This window comes from Bacillus rossius, assembly GCF_032445375.1.
Source record: "Bacillus rossius redtenbacheri isolate Brsri chromosome 4 unlocalized genomic scaffold, Brsri_v3 Brsri_v3_scf4_2, whole genome shotgun sequence".
NCBI lineage: Eukaryota > Metazoa > Arthropoda > Insecta > Phasmatodea > Bacillidae > Bacillus > Bacillus rossius.
In genome coordinates this window covers 51,800,068-51,816,459 of record NW_026962011.1, presented here as the reverse complement: position 1 = coordinate 51,816,459, position 16,392 = coordinate 51,800,068, and the positions used below count along the sequence as shown (strand labels likewise).

General features: G+C 35.8%; 1 protein-coding gene across 1 annotated transcript; it reads right to left on the bottom strand.

The window, feature by feature from the left end:
- Positions 1 to 16,382, bottom strand: LOC134542158 (CWF19-like protein 1). The gene is made up of 12 exons (XM_063386179.1): positions 16,191 to 16,382; positions 13,488 to 13,648; positions 12,725 to 12,826; positions 11,835 to 12,046; positions 10,550 to 10,662; positions 9,397 to 9,610; positions 9,050 to 9,173; positions 7,774 to 7,841; positions 5,507 to 5,622; positions 4,401 to 4,545; positions 2,288 to 2,448; positions 1 to 164 (listed from the first exon to the last, which is right to left on the bottom strand). The coding sequence occupies exons 1-12, from the start codon at positions 16,208 to 16,210 to the stop codon at positions 26 to 28; spliced, it is 1,575 nt and encodes a 524-aa protein (XP_063242249.1). The 5' UTR covers positions 16,211 to 16,382; the 3' UTR covers positions 1 to 25.
- Between the last annotated feature and the right edge of the window lie 10 nt (positions 16,383 to 16,392).

Below are 16,392 nucleotides of genomic sequence, written 5' to 3'. Positions count from 1 at the left end.
TTACACTAAAATTAAATTCATTTATTCAGACAGTAAAATCAAACTTCTGGAAGGCGTTGCGGAATTGCTTTGCCTGCTCAGTTTCTTCCTCTTTCGGTATCTTGCAGTCCCGCCAATCTGACCGATCCTCCATGTCGAGTAGAGAGCTGCTGGCTAGAACTTCCCTGAAACAACGGTACATTCCTGTTGAACAATTTGTCTTTGAACTAGACATTTCTATTATCTATTCAGAAAACAAAAAGTGAGCAATAAATGCACACATTTAAAGCAAAGAAATTTGATTTACAGTCCGCAAACATTTTGATATAAACTTATGGTGATAACCATCTGTATATCATACCATAGTATCGCAAGTCAGAGAACACCCATTCACTACCTTTCACACTGACATGCACCGCAGCTAGTGTTACCCTTAGCAACACACAATTTTATTAGCCTCGTTAAATTTAACAGTTTTACTTTAAGGGGGAGAGAAAAGACCCTAAAGATGCCTTCTTGGTATCGAGTTTTTAGTCAAAAACTATTATTTAAGGGTTCTACCAACCTGGGTACACATATGGTGTGCAGAGCTTTTATATATGTGTGTGTGTGTGTGTGTGTGTGTGTGTGTGTGTGTGTGCGCGTGTGTGCGCGTGCGTGCGTGCGTGCGTGTGCGTGTGTGTGTATATATATATATAAAATAAATAAACAAAAAAAACCCACAATTTTGAAACTGCTTTAGTAAGCAGAGAGGTTTTTAAGAAAAGCATTTAAGAATACGCTGAATGTTTCTGTTTTCAGATTTTGCTGCATCACGTAATTTAATTTAGTTTTGTACACGTCTCTGTTCCTTGGTGTACTTTCAGAATAGCATTTTGTTGAGCCGTTCTCATCTAGCCCTTAGTGTATCAGCATTCTGTTCAAGTTTCTTTCCTGGGTACTGTGAATCTGGCTTAGCCAAACTTATTTTTTTTATTTTTTTATAGTTTCTATTAGATTAGAGGGGCCACTCATTGTCGGTGTGCTAATTAGTGAACAGCTACACACATCATACCATACAGTGTGTGCTATTTAAAAATCACAACAGCATTCTGCGTGAAACACATAGCTATCACTTTTAAGCAAAGCAGCATCATGAAATGCGGCTGTATATATTGCTGAACGTTGTCTTGTAGTGATAGAATTTAGTGGCTTTTTTTTTTTCATGTTCCGACATCGTGGAATATGCAATATTAGTAACAAGATTCACAACTTAGTATCCTTTAGTTAGTATCATTAGAAAATGTTTACAAAGAAACCCTAGCATATCGAAACAAAGTATGGACTAACGCAAAACAATATGAAAGCACACAAAGCTTGAGTCAGGAGAGACATGAGATTACCATCTATACCGAACCTACTTCGATACTTGGTTATAGTAACTATCATGCTATCAGTTGAGACAAGATTTTATGGTTTTATTTTTAGGCCAATTTTGTTTTTTAAAATGGGAGATTTTGGTGTTACAGTTTATATTTTATGTGAACTGGGTTTATTCATATTGAACAAATATGACTTAAATTTTAAATGACCATAACTTCAAAACAGTGTACATAATTTTGACTGATATACGATGCCTTTATTACAGTATAATAATTTTTAACAATTTCAAATACTGGAAACAATAAAAATAAATCAGCAAGTATATGTGTGTTTGAAAAATGTACCCATGTCATAATATAAAAATTAGGTATTAACAGTTGCAAAATCAAAAAAAAAGTAAATTTTATTTTCCAATCTATCTTGTACATACGTTTTGTTACAAACTCCATGCTAAATAATTTACATTCATTGAATTTAATATATTAAAATATTATATCTTTGTAATCTGAATTGAGTTTTGATCAAATGTGCTGATCTATTTGATGATTTTTGGCTGTATTTTGGTACTTTATGGTGTATTAACGTGCATTATGTGTTATTTTGGCTTTATCGCAATGTTCCGTATAATCTTGTCCATAGCTATCAGTGCTAGTCATTCAAATACAAACCTGCACCAAATACACTTCTGAAGTCTTCACAACTAATGGTTTTTGGTTTCTGTGAAACAAATAGGTAAGCACAGAAAAGTAAAAGAATTTTAATCATCGAAAAGCAAGATAAAATCACATAAAGTGGTGAGGGCATGAGTGGTAGTAAAAAAAAAAATTGAGCCTAACGACCAAATCTTTGACGTTCGCAGGTATGATAGTGTAGTCGTACACCATGCACAAATCCTGCAGTTTTTGATAACTCTCTAAATACAACTTGTAATGAGCGTGGACTGCACCTGCCAAACTGCAAGGGGAAGTTCTTCTTGACCCTGTGGAACAGCTTCTCGCCCGTGGGCAGCTCCGCGTAGAAGTACGGAGTGCCCGGTGGCGCTATCTGGTCCAGCTTCGAGTGAGGCGGGAGCTCGTCCAGTTCGAAGCCTTGAGCCTCCGCACTCTCCTGCAAAGCAGTTTCATTCCCTTTTCCCACGCGAACATAGTGGAAATGGGAAAGATGGAAAAATCACCAAGAATGGCAATTAATGAGAAATCTGAACATTTTAAAAACAGATTGAATTACTTTTGCCTCTGTCATTAAATATGTTCACTCAATTGCATAACAGAAAAAATAGATTTTCTAATAAATACATTTTTTTTTAAGTCAAACCATGCAATAAAGTGACATGGTAGCATGAGTATGAGGATTAATGGATTTTCCTTTCCTGGAATACAAGATCATGGAACAAACTGTGACTGTATCAGGGTCTATTATTCAATGAATCCAAGGGAACAGTCTGTTCTCCTACTGCCAGAAGGGATAAAATCCCTTTTTAATTAAATTCTAAATATGTTATTCGAATACATTATTTAGTATGATTGCTAGTTGTCGAAGACATGCCCAATTTTTGAGACAACGTTTATTCTTCTCTTAACTCTCAAACGTAGCGATTCATTGTCTTGTCAGTTTCCTACACTGAAACTCGGAGCTCGGCTATCTTTGCGTGTTCAAACTGTACCTGAAGCCACGTGGCCAGACTGGGGAACCAGGCCGGCGCTCCGCATCCGTTGCGCCAACAACAAACCAGTGTGTATTAAGAATTAATCTGTAGTTTTAAGTCTTGCGTGTAGTAAAAACATTGATTTTATAACAACTTACTTCAGGAAACTTCTTCAAGATCCTGAATAAGCAAAATGATTGTTGAGCAGTAGTGACGACTGTAAACTCGCCCCTCGGCACGTCTAGCCCATGCATCATACAGTGCTAGGGAACCGAGGACTGGCGTAGTTTCCTCCGACCATCCGAGCAGTGGAGGGGATATCACGAAGCGGAGGACAGAGCAGGCAGCACAGAGACAGACTCGTGTGGATAACGGCATTCGGCCATTGCGACCGTGGCTGTGTGTTTGAAACGTCTCTCTTTAAATCTTACTACAGAGGGACATTTGAAGACGAAATTTATTTAATTTTAAGAGTAACTCACGTGCTTACTGATGGTAAACTGAAAATCAGGGTTTCGTAGAAGACATTTTAAAATTAATTTTATTTCGTAGGCCTTGTTTAAAGTGCCGTATTGAGAAGAGGAGATAGATTAATGATTTTTTTAAAACTGTTATTAAAAGATTCTTATTGCTGCATTTTTAATGTACGTATTTTGATTGTAACAATAACATTTGTGCAAATTCATATTTACTGTGATTTTAAATTATTAAGAAGGATAATAGTTTAAAAACAATAAAGTTATGTATCTTAAAACTCGAAGAGCACTTAGAGGTGTGAAGATTTCTGGTACTCAATATTTTGGTTCCCCTACTTTGAAACCCACCCTTCCCCCATGGGCTGTATGTACGACTCATGTGTGAAGCGCAAATGCATAACATCATTTCCATGATTCAGGCATGAATGCTCCACTAATGAGTGTAAGTACTGCAAGAATACTTAGACAATCAACCACTAGCAATCCACACCCAAAGTTAAAAGTATGGTACGGTGACCCTTACATCAGAGAGGCTAGCAATGCTTAGTCTATCGTTAACACTGTGTATTTTATATATAGTTCTCCTATCATCAAGTTTCCAACAAATACTAGGAAAAAAAATTACTTAACATATATTTATGTTATATTAAGCATATGTATTACTAATACAGAATCATATGTAGCCTAACATTAAAGCCAGCTTTGATTAATCAGGTAAGAAAAATCCAAGCATACACTGTCAGGTTAATAAACTGTACAAACTAAAACTTTCATTTACTTGAAACCATGACTGTGCAAGTGGACTTAAAAAAAATGGCTAGAAAACAGTTACTAGAAAAAACTGAAAGCTAAACTTAAACAAGGAAAAAAAATTCACAGAACATACCAATCCCATAAAGCAGTATTGCCATGTTTACAAACATTAAAGATGTGCATACCTGGAATACTTCTTTCAGCCTGTCTGACAAATCTATGTCAATGGGAACAACTTGAATCTGCAAGTGAGATGTCTTGTAGTTCCTCTCGTAAAACACTGGAACCTTGTTCTGCGTACGGAAGTACGATTTTAAAGCAGATTTAAACATGATACTCATTAAGGAAGAATTCCATAGCTTGAAGCTAAATTCAAAAGATTTTAATGTCACGTGCAAAATAAACATGATAGACAAAAATATTTTCAATTATCTGAGTCATTTTTATTTCACTGAACTGAATTTTCAACAACCAAACCTTTGCAAAGCTTCTGGGCTTGATTCAGGTTCCAATTAAATATTTATGTTTAAGGACACCATTTTTGAATACTTTGATTAGTTACAGATTTGAAAAAAAAAAAGCTTCTTTTGCTTATAACAACTCGTAAGGTCATAACAGCAGCACCCAGTTACAACAAAAATACCTAACAGAGACAAACTTACATTCAATATTATTCCTCCCCACCTTTTTCCCCTCATTTACAATTTTTAAAACAAAATAAAAATCCACTGATACTTAATTAAGCAATACAGATGTAGTTTGCATCCACAGTGAATTTAGCAATACTGTTATTTTAGGTAGATTTCTATGATAAAGAACTGAAAAGACATTAATTTCACTTCCAATCTTCCACAATGGTTACAGAGCAAGGTAGCACGATGGTAAAACATTGGACTCATACCAGGAAGAAACCAGGTTTGAATCATGGTTCATCCATCTTAATTTTGACCATCCACAGTTTCCTGAAAATTACTCCAGACAAACGCTAACATGGTTCCTCTACTGCCTAGACTTATGGAGTCTGTGCCGTCGCTAAGGATAAGTCGTGAAACTAAATCTAGACCCACCTATCTCCCAAATGTATTCTATCAGGGGGAGTATTGGAAGGATATATCCACAATCATACAAAATCTATCATTCCCACCAATAGGAAAAAAAAAATTGAAAGCAAACAGCATGAAATGGAAATTTTCAGTATGCTCCAGGTAAACTTTTATTAATACTGAATCTGTCACTGTAGTTTTCAAGTGTACCCTGAGCAATATAAAACTTCAAAGTGAGCAAAGGATACTTTTTTATCTCTTTCGTCACTGCTTCTGGAACATCAGACAGGGACTGGTGGTGAGTCACCGGCAGAATGAGCAGGTGATCCGGGACAAGGCCACCTTTCGCCAGTGCCAAGTACGCCTGAAAACAAACAAAAATAAAATAAGTGTAACCTTGAATGTACTTTACATATGTTACTAACATTTGTTTATGATGGTTTTCTTTTAAAAAAATAACTATTACTTAGTTAATATACCTGGAATGTAAACTTACTAAATATAAACACAAAAAATTAATCAACACGAAAGTAGGGACTCATTTTTGAAGTGAAACTTAATTGGACGTGAATGGAGTGAAAATTCAAGGTCGAATTTTAGTGCAATGTTTTCATGAAACCTTTCTGATGCAAAAAGGGCAGGGATAGGTACTTGATCAAAAAAAAAAACCGCACTGTTTCTAATCATTGTGTAAAATGGCATTTCGATATTTTAAGTAGTTAACCAATAGTTAACAGTTAAATGATTTGATTGGATTAGGTTGACATTTAAAAAACTATAGGTTAGGTAAGCTACGTTTAAAATATTGTAAACAATGTGTGAACAGTTGCTTATGTAAGTTTCATATTTTAGTTACCATAAAGCTATAATATCAACATTAGTGTAAATATCGAGGAAATAAATTAAAAAATTTAACTGTTAGGTATTTTCACTATAATGTTATTTTGATTCTTTAAATACTTTCCTTAAATCCTATTAACACTATAGGTTTTTAAGAAAATGATCTTTCTCTGTTTCTCTCTCTCTGCCGCTTTACCCCTTACAATCTACTTAATGAGTCGAGTTTTGAATTTCCAAAGAAGTTTCACTTCCATCATGTCTACTAAGTTACATGCGCTCTTTGTTTTTAAATAGTTAATCAAATCTAGTGATAGTCTACTATTAATTTTAATAAACAATGCTTAGTGAAAAATAAAAAAAGGGGGATGTCTGTAAAGCTGGTTTACGGACGATAATTTTATGTGATAACGTCATAAGAAAACGTTGATGAAAAATTGCATACTTTTTAATTTTCAAATATTATTTAACAGTTTTTGCAAATTTAACTTAAATAATTTGTTTAAATATACTAATCACGAAGAATTAGTTAAAAAGCCTGCCTTAACCTGTTTGATATTATAGAAGATTTTCTCGCACGGTGGTTGGCCGGTTCTTGCACGCTCGGCTCAGGCGGAACGTGACAATTTTTCGTGCGCGCAGCCGGCGTTCATCGATTTATAAGACGTTATCACGTCAAAAAATATATAAAATAAAAAAATCCATTATCAAATTAAGATTAAAATAAAGATTTATACTTCTCATTGATCTTTTGGGGCTAAGGTGTTTACATGGTCAGATCATTGTCTCTTACGAAGGTGATTCAAGTTCAATTCACAGCAGGGTCTAACCCAGATTTTTGATTAGTGGGTCTTCTCAGGGTTCTGTACTTCCGTTTTCCTTACTAATGCAATCTGTCAATGCTCCAACCTAATATCATCAACCCTCATAATCTCTAATGACCTCAATGTTGGTGACATGTTAAGCTTGATTGACTCATTCATTCATTCATTCATACAATAATTTATCTATCAATACATATTGAAAAATTAAGGATCAAATATTTATGTAATATGTTTTAATGTTCTTAATTACCTACTACGTATACTATATTTGGGATAGAAGAGAACTTTTTTGACAGCAGATGCTATTGTCAAAAAAGTGCTATAGTATTTGTTATCCTTTGTTATGCAATGAGAAAACTAAATTGAATGTGCATTAGGCTACATAACATAAAGTGACATGTATTTGGGAAAAAGAATAAATGTAAGTAATATTTACTATTTATGGCCTATTTCTTTAGAAACATCACACAAATAATATATATTAAATTTTATAAAATATTAACAATACGTACATCTTATTTCTGGGCGATTTTGCCTAGGGAAACACCATGTCACTTAGTAAAACATTATAATGTGTTGTCTCGTCGACTGGTGATTCCCGGAATACGGCAGAAGTGACGAAGCCAACAAGACCACATTGTAATGTGACTAGGTTTTTCCAAGGTAAAAAATGCACACAATAAGTGTATTGTAAAATATGTGAAATTCATGCCATTTTTTTAATCTAAAAGATTAGTGATCAATGTTGCCAAAGTGCTTGAACAACATTTTCTAAAAAGCCTAGCATTATTCACACTACACAGCTAGCCCATGGATCAATGTAGCCTACACTATCCACGATGCTTAAATTGTACCTCTTCTCCAATGCTGATGACCAAATGTTTCTCAACATCTGCACTGGATAGACAAAACCAACAGCTGTCTGAAACAAAATTACAAACCAAAATCAATGCTGTGTTGGTACCAAATGTTTCACTCGCTACTTTAACCCAGTGACTTTGGTACATGATTTTTTTCCCCAGGTAGATGTGTTGCCACCAGTATATTTTGATACATGATTTAGAGCCAGGGCAGCCAACTAGCAACTAGGCCATACTGTTCCCCCCCCCCCCCCCCCCCCCCCCCATTTGAATCAAATTTTGAACAGAATATCACAACATTCACGTTTATTGAATAATTTTCAAACTGAATTTTAACATAGAGTGAAATATTTTTTTCACACTTCACACGAGTCCGAGAAAAACTGATCCAAAATCAAGCAAAATAAAAAAAAGAGTGTAATAGACATGGAACCATAATAAAGAGATGTAAAATTAAAAAAAATACACAACGAAACCTTAAAATACATTTTCTTGAACCAGTATTATTTTAAGTTTGAAAGTAGTTTTGTTGATCTAGCTATACACATAAAATAGAATATTATTAATAACTTAAAACCATACACATTTATTATTTGTTAAATACAAAACAAAGTGTGAATAATATTGCAGTAAACATATTTAAATTTCTCAATATACATGTTAAATATTTTTATTTTCCAAGTCATTTTTTTTGTGAATGAGTATAACATGGTGTAGACCTATCTATTGGTAAGAATTTGAAAATAATAATAATAATAATAATAATAATAATAATAATACTAATAATAATAATAAAAAATTTGAATTGTTTGACCTGAATATCAAACTATCCATAAATATTTAAATATGGAATATTTTTTTGAGTACTGGCAGACCACTGCCCCCCAGTCTTCCCAAAAGGTGCACAGTGGTTTGCAACACCAATGGAAAGTTACTATTTTACTGCTACGTGGATTGATATCAAACAAATACACGTTCGTAATAAATTACATACATAAATAAATTATACTTTATAATTGATATATACAAATGAAATCTGTGATTTTACTGGTGTGGTGCTTGAATTAAGCATTTCAACTCTACGCTCTGGAATAAAATAACAGCAATTTGGATGTTGTGGAGGAAAAAAGTAAAAGAAACACCCTACAATAATAAAATCTTTGCTCTTGTTTTCCAAGCACAGCTGCCTTGGCACGAACTGCCGACTCCACCAGCAAACAGCCCAACTGAGCCGTCGCAAGGACTGCCGTACGCTACACCCTCCGAGCACCTTGGTCGAAGACGGGCCTCTGCTTCCGAGTCGGCCCTCCGTCGTCGTTCCTCGACCTCTTGCGTCTCGCGTCGTCTTCTCTCGGGGGATTCATGTCGTAAAAGAACTGCGACGTGTGTTCAACCTGAAATCAATTTTCGCTCAACGGGAACATGCAGTAAAATTTCCTCTTTCCAGTGTTTCCGTAACACCATTCATTGAGCTGAAAAAAAAAAGATGGTAATATTTATGATTAGATATCACTAAGTTTCAAAGCAAACAACAAACAAGAAGCCGAAGCAATAATCAAAAAATGAGACGTGCTAACGTGTGGCAGTTTTTAGTGACCTCCGCGCGAGGAGGCTTACCTGAGTTTTGTTCAAGTTGTGGAGCAACATGTTCCCGGAGAAAGGGCACTCCGTCTGGTCCGTCGTCGCCTGGTACAGCTCCATCGCCGACATCTTGTCGATGGGCTCCAGGTTCGCAGCGTAGAGCCACTTCTGGTCTGAAGCGTTGCCAACTTCTGCCACTGCGATGAATCTCGTCGCGTGTATCGAAGTGTCGCCAGAAGAATTGTGGTTGCTTGCGAGGAAAACAAGCCAGAGCGGCTAACAATAACCAAATTCACTAAACTTTATGTACTTTCTATAAAAAAACATTTTAGCATTCTGAACACTCAATCACATTTTAAAATTAAAAAAATATAAACAGAAAATATATAAATTAACTATTTTACTAGATCAGCTATATAATTTATGAACAATATAAACAGATTTAAAAGATTTTTTTTTAACACACATCACAATAAATTCACCCAAAACATGGCACAACAACCTATACTGAGGAAAAAAAAAGGAAACTCCTTCAATCTAAACTATAGGCTACGCTCTTTAGAATAATAATAAAAAATAATAATAATAATTTTTATAACCAATACAAACATGTTTCCTTATATTTAGCAATACAACAATAAATAACAGTAATCAATTGGTGGTTGTAATTTTATTCATACCTAAGTAAAATATGAAAGCTATTTCAATACATTTTAATAAGCTTCTTATGTTCACATAAGTGAATGGATAAAAGAGGTATGGATAAAATAACTCTTTAAAAATAAATCTCTACATGTAATTTATGAGGTCAAAATCCAATCTGTATGTCACTGATGCTTATGACTAGTTTCTTTAGAATTTTGGAACTATTAGTTCCTAAACGCAAAGTTTAACTTTTAATATGATAGCATTTGGAGGTCTTCTTTACTAAGCAGGTCTACTGAACTGAATCTATTGTGTACCTACCACAATTCCAAATTAGTAAATGCTTAAGATATGTGTCTCGATACCTGTTATCTCTACTGTTCCACAAAAAAATCAGGCGTCAGAAATTGAAATACTAAGTGGAGTGTTGTTTCGGTCAAAAAAAAGTAATGATAGTTAATTCATAGTTTTAAAACTATTTCATTTTAACACAAAGATGAAAAATTAAAACTGCTGTAGATTTTTTATCCTACTGAAACCTTACCTGTATGGTGGTCGTTCGTAATATACCGTATTTGAAGGGCAAAAATAGTAACGTGGTTTAATCTGATTAGCAAGCCACGACAATTTCCACGAGTGTGAGCTCTGCTGAAGGTCCTAAAACAAAAATAAATACTATATAATGTCATTTGAACATCAGAAAAACTACAGTTGAAAGAAAAAACATTTAAAGCTACAAATCCTATTTTCTGAAACACTTACTACCTACATAAAGGAATAGAATTTTATAGGGTTACAAGTACAACTGAATTAAATTGTGTATATGCAGGGCTAGAAAAATTATTATCTATTGTTTCATAAATAAGTGTATATTATTGTGAAATTAGCATTTTTTAAGTGTTTGCGTATTGACTGTGAAGTACTGATATGGCTTACGTGGCAATATGGCATAAATACATTTAAAAAAATTTAATTATTCATGTGTGCATGTGTGCCAGACAAACTGCAAAATACGAATATAAAGTGAGTAATGTCAGTCAAAGACTATATGACAGAGTTGTTACTTCTTGAGCACAAAACAATATAATTTTTATTTAATACAATTCACCCAAGACAACACAGCGCACAGATGGCTTCAACAATAAAACTAAAAACTAAACAGGTATTGTGGACAACACAGACAAACACAGTTAACTGAAAAAACAATCATTCCTTAATATTTAGTTCTCTGTCCAATGGCTGTTACTGATGAATGTATTTAGATTATTCAAGTAAGTAGTTCCTTTTTGTCAAAGAATAATGACCAGAACTCAATTTTACTAAAAATAAAAACATAGAAAAAAATACAGGAAAATAATTTCATGCAACTAATTAACATAGAAACGTTCAAAGACCAAACTTAAACTAATTTGGATGAATGCCGTTAACCCTCATTAAATGTTCATCGGTTATTCTTGTAAAGAATAGTTACATTATCTCATCTTCCAAATAACCCAGCTACAAAAAGCACGTTCATGCGATAGTTAAACAAAATCTGATTATCACTTGAATGGCGGTCACAGTTCACAATGTACGGCTTTAAGCAAGAAAAAAAAAGAAACATTGATGTCAAAAATTTACGATGATCTCATCCAAATCATAAATAGTACCAATTTGACTCTTTCAATAATTTGTTAACACCTAGGTACGGGAAATTTCAAGAAACTAGGGGCGCAGATTATGGAACCTTCAGTGAGGGGCGATTTAAATTATTTCAGAGGACACAATCGGGATTGAGAAGTTGGAGACGAAGGCTCGCCGATCTGCCGAGTGCGTGCCAGACCACTCACCACGTTGACGTGCACGATGTCCTTGGGCCAGGCGGAGCTGGCCAGGATGTCGACGCCCCTGAAGCTCGGCTTGCCCCGGAGGCTGGCGTCCCTCACGGACGTCACGTCGGCGTCGGAGAACAGGTGCTCCGCGTGCTCCTTGCCGTCCGACTCTGCGCCGCTCACGTACGCCACTCGCAGTCCCGAGCTGGTGGTGATCACCCCTCGCTTGCCTGCCGGCGCGAGACATCGCTCTCATTCACTCGATTACACTCGCGCGTTACCACATCAGTTACATTGTTGCGATTGGCTTCGTAAAGGACGGCCCGATTAAAGATTCAACTACACAGTTTTATTTATCGCCAATATTTACTTCACTAACAAATTCTATTCTATGTTCTGCCAGCTCAGTATGTTGATCAAAATACATAATCAATGTAAACCGTGCCTTAGGGCCAAACAAAACAGCCAATGAGTTCCCCCCGTCTACACGGTTTGCAGAGCTTCAGAGAAACCACACAATTTGAAAACTGCTGAAGATATGAGAGCGGGGTCAGTTTAAGAAAAGTATTTGAGAATACACAGAAGGGGGGGACGAATAGTTTTGTTTCCGTACTTCATTTTCAAACTGTATTTTCAGGAGGGTAAAAGTTATTAAAATGCTTGTTTTCAGAATAATATTTAGACATGAAACACCCAGTAAAGTATCTCGAAAGCACTCAAGGGACTTGTATTACACCTTCATCTTAATTTTCCCACCACCTTTCATAGTTGTGCTATGCACGACGAGAAGACAGCGCGCCAGTCCAGAGGAGACACCGCGCTAGAAGCACCAGCGAGCGTCGCACTTATCATCCCGCCTCACTAACACACATACACCCCTGACGAGGCGGGCGCCTCAAATATCTTACCTAGGTAACTGACATTCGTAGCAAGTTCACAGCCATTGATGTCGGGAAAGAACTTGAGCTGTTCTGGACTCCTGGGACCGAGGATATACGTAGTGATTGGCACTGTGAAAAACAAAAACATTTACCACACTGTCAAAACTACACTATTACACTAGGTACCTTTTTTTTTACGAAGCATATAACATTAAAATCACACAAAATTACAATATGGTGTCCCCTAAAGAACTTAAATTTAAATGTCTTGATTAAATATATATTTTTTTACAGACTGAGGCAAATTTTATCAAAAATTACCCTAACTGTGAGTTACCCATAAATACTTACAGCAAACATTATGGAAATCAAGTTAACATTATAACTATTCAAATAGCTGTGTTAATTTGAAAAGCAATATGTCAACACTTCAATGCAATTATTAGTAATGCATGTCTCCTGACAAAATTCGTAACAAAAAAGGCTCATACAAGTTTCAGCCAAATTTATTATCGCACCTGCATCATCGTCCCTATTAACCATGAGATTGGTTTGCAATTAATAAAACAGAATAGCCAATATTATTGATAATCACCAGTCTCACCAAAGTGTCACTCAATTTAATTTAAAAAGAACTACGTATAAACATTCAAGTTATAAGGAACTGACATACACTTACTGTAAGTATAAACAATTTAACTCCAAACAAGACTGATGTTGAAAGCTAAACCTCCCTCACAACTATGCAACAAAAAGGTCTACAATAAATTAAAATAAGGCACTTACGTACCAGTCAGTTTCCCATCATGATAGGGCTTCCAGTTGTCCGCAGAATCACCGAAAAAATTACCAACACAAAGTAGGAAAGCAAATGGTCCTTGTTTCTTGTTGACACGTTCAACTTTGGTGAACAAAGTTTTGAACTTTCCATTCACATCCCCACAAACCAGGCTGAAAAGTAACATAAATAAAGAAATAAACATTGTAAGAAAAAAAATAATCACAGTAAGAAATGAGAATGTGTATCACTTAAAATTTTAATCAAAAAATATTTTTTAATAACAATTTTCATTCAATAATAATAAATTAAATATGTAACTAGGTATTAAAAAATGTGGGTTTTTTAAACTATAATTTCAAATAAATATACCACTTTTACACCTGAAAACACATTGGAAAAAAGGGGTTGTCTGTAAAGTCGATTTACGGACGATAATTTTACGTGATAACGTCATAAGAAAACATTGATAAAAAATTAAATACTTTTTAATTTTCAAATATTATTTACAGTTTTAATTTAAATAATTTGTTTAAATATAATCACAAACAATTAGTTAAAAAGCCCGCCTTAACCTGTTTGATATTATAGAAGATTTTCTCGCACGGTGGTTGGCCGGTTCTTGCACGCTCGGCTCAGGTGGAACATTAAAATGAGTCATGCTTTTTCGTGCTTGCAGCTGGCGTTCATTGATTTATAAGAAGTTATCACGTCAAAAAAAATTTAGGCAGTGTCTGAATTGGTCAATTTTCATTTTTATAATTTGTAGTTTGGTAGGCTTCAGTTCATATACAGTAAACAGCATTAAATAATTTTGCACTCATAACAAATTTTGAAGCAGTAAATACTAAAGTGTTTACATAACTTAGGTACACAGCAGAATTCCGCTTACCCAACATACTGAGCTGGCAGAACATGGAATAAGCAAAAAAATATCGGCTAATAGCGAGGTGTTGAAAAAGATCTAATAAATGAGCAACTATGTCAGGGTCTACATGGAAGGAATGGATCTGACAGTCATAGGAGCTGGCTGCCCTATCCGACGGACAGACCTGTCTTCAGGCCAACACCGGAGAATGCGTGACATGAGATGGAATGAATGGGTGGGGCAAACGAGAGCACTCCGAGAAAACCCACACGCCACGGAAACATCCGCCACATTTCCCACTTGTGAAAACTTCAGGTTTGGCCCCGATGGTAATTGAAACCAGATCACTTTGGTGGGAGGCGAGTGTTCCGACAACTCAACCAATCACCTCCTCTATCGTTAAGTGATAGTTGTAAAACTTCAGAATAAAGTCAAACAGATGAAAAGCAGATAATTGTAAACTGGTACAAATTGAAATGTGAAAATTGGGGTCTGTAAGAGAGAAACAAATGTAATATTTCATAATTATTACATATAACTTACATTTGTAAGTTAGAAAAATAGATAACAGTTCCAAATCACGTATCCAAGTTTATCCTTTCACCCTGATGGCATGATCTAATACACTGATCATGTGGTACATGATACTTGCTGTTTTAATTTAATCCATTGAAAGACCCTTGACATAACAAAAACTTGTGATATAACAATGAATTGTGATTGCAAAATGTATAGGAAAGATAAAATTTTCCATGAGACCTGATATAATTTGTTTGTATTGTGATATTCATAAGTAAGTCCAAGATCTTTTGATTGATTTACACTCACAATTGGGCTTTTACCGGGTGGCAAGGGGTCCTCACCTTTCTCTCTCTCTCCTACCATCCTTTTGAGACAACTCCTCTGATCCCTTGCATCTCTCATCCCTGGCATTTCTTCCTTCAGCCCATTCCACTCCTACTCTGTCCTCCAGTGGCGTAGCTAAGGTGACTGGCGCCCTCGCCAGACTTGAAAATGGTGCCCCCTCTTGGATTAAAACAGAGGGGGGAGCGTTCAGTAACCGCAAAATCATTGCGGCAGCGCCCCCCTGCTCCGGCGCCCCCGGCGGGGGCCATCCCTGCCCCCCGCCTGCTACGCCACTGCTGTCCTCACAAGGAAGGCCCTCCCTCTTTTCTTTCATCTCCATACCCTCTGGAGCTCACACCCGTGATCTCTGTATCCTTTGTACCCACCTCTTGTACCCTAATTCCCAGCTGTCTCCCCATCCCTGCTCAGCCTTTATCACCTTAAGCAGCCTGAAAATCCGTTCCACCCTTCTCCTCCCCTGTAATTCTTCCCAACCCCAACTCAATCATATCCATTGGACTCTGCATTTTCCCCTCTGGCCCTTCCCTACGCCATTTACCCATCACCCACCTCGCTGCTCTACACTGCACCTTCTCCAGCTCCTTTACCTCGGTCACTAGGCAGGGGTCCCATACTCCATCACTGGCCTGACCAACGAAGAGTAAGCCTTCTCACTTACCCTCCTCCCTGTACTAAAGAAAAACAGCAAGCACCATGTACCACTGGATCAATGTGCAGGATCATGCCATTAGGCTCAAGTAATAAACTTGGATGCGTGATATGGAATAATTGCTGTTGAATACGTGTGTGTGGTGATCACAATCAATATTGTAAACTTGTACTTTTCATGTTAACACAAACAAATGACAACAGGTGTGTTCCCAGGAAATTTAGTACCATTTAATAAAATTACAAATAAAATTAAAGTCAAATAATAGTCTTAAAAATTTATTTGTTAGCATAATTCGAAGAACTTGAAGTAACTGTTAATTAGTACTTACATTTTTGATTTGCCACTCATTATTGACGTTATTTCTATTACGCTAAGTAAGCCGCCTAGCCCTTCAAATGTTCTTTTTTGTTATATTTAATGTTTTTAATGTATTATTTTCATAGAAACAAAATGGGACAAAAATGACAAGCACATCAAACCAATTACAACAATAGTCACTGTTTGTAAACACAAGTAGACAAAAGAGATGC

Bases quoted from the DNA above. Each gene is read 5' to 3' on its own strand.
- LOC134542158 (XM_063386179.1), bottom strand. From the start codon at position 16,210: ATGAGTGGCAAATCAAAAAT. The intron at 5,623-7,773 runs GTACAATTTAAG...GTTTGTTTTCAG, and splicing joins TCATCAGCATTGGAGAAGAG to GCGTACTTGGCACTGGCGAA. The intron at 2,449-4,400 runs GTATGCACATCT...ACTGCTTTGCAG, and splicing joins GGCTGAAAGAAGTATTCCAG to GAGAGTGCGGAGGCTCAAGG.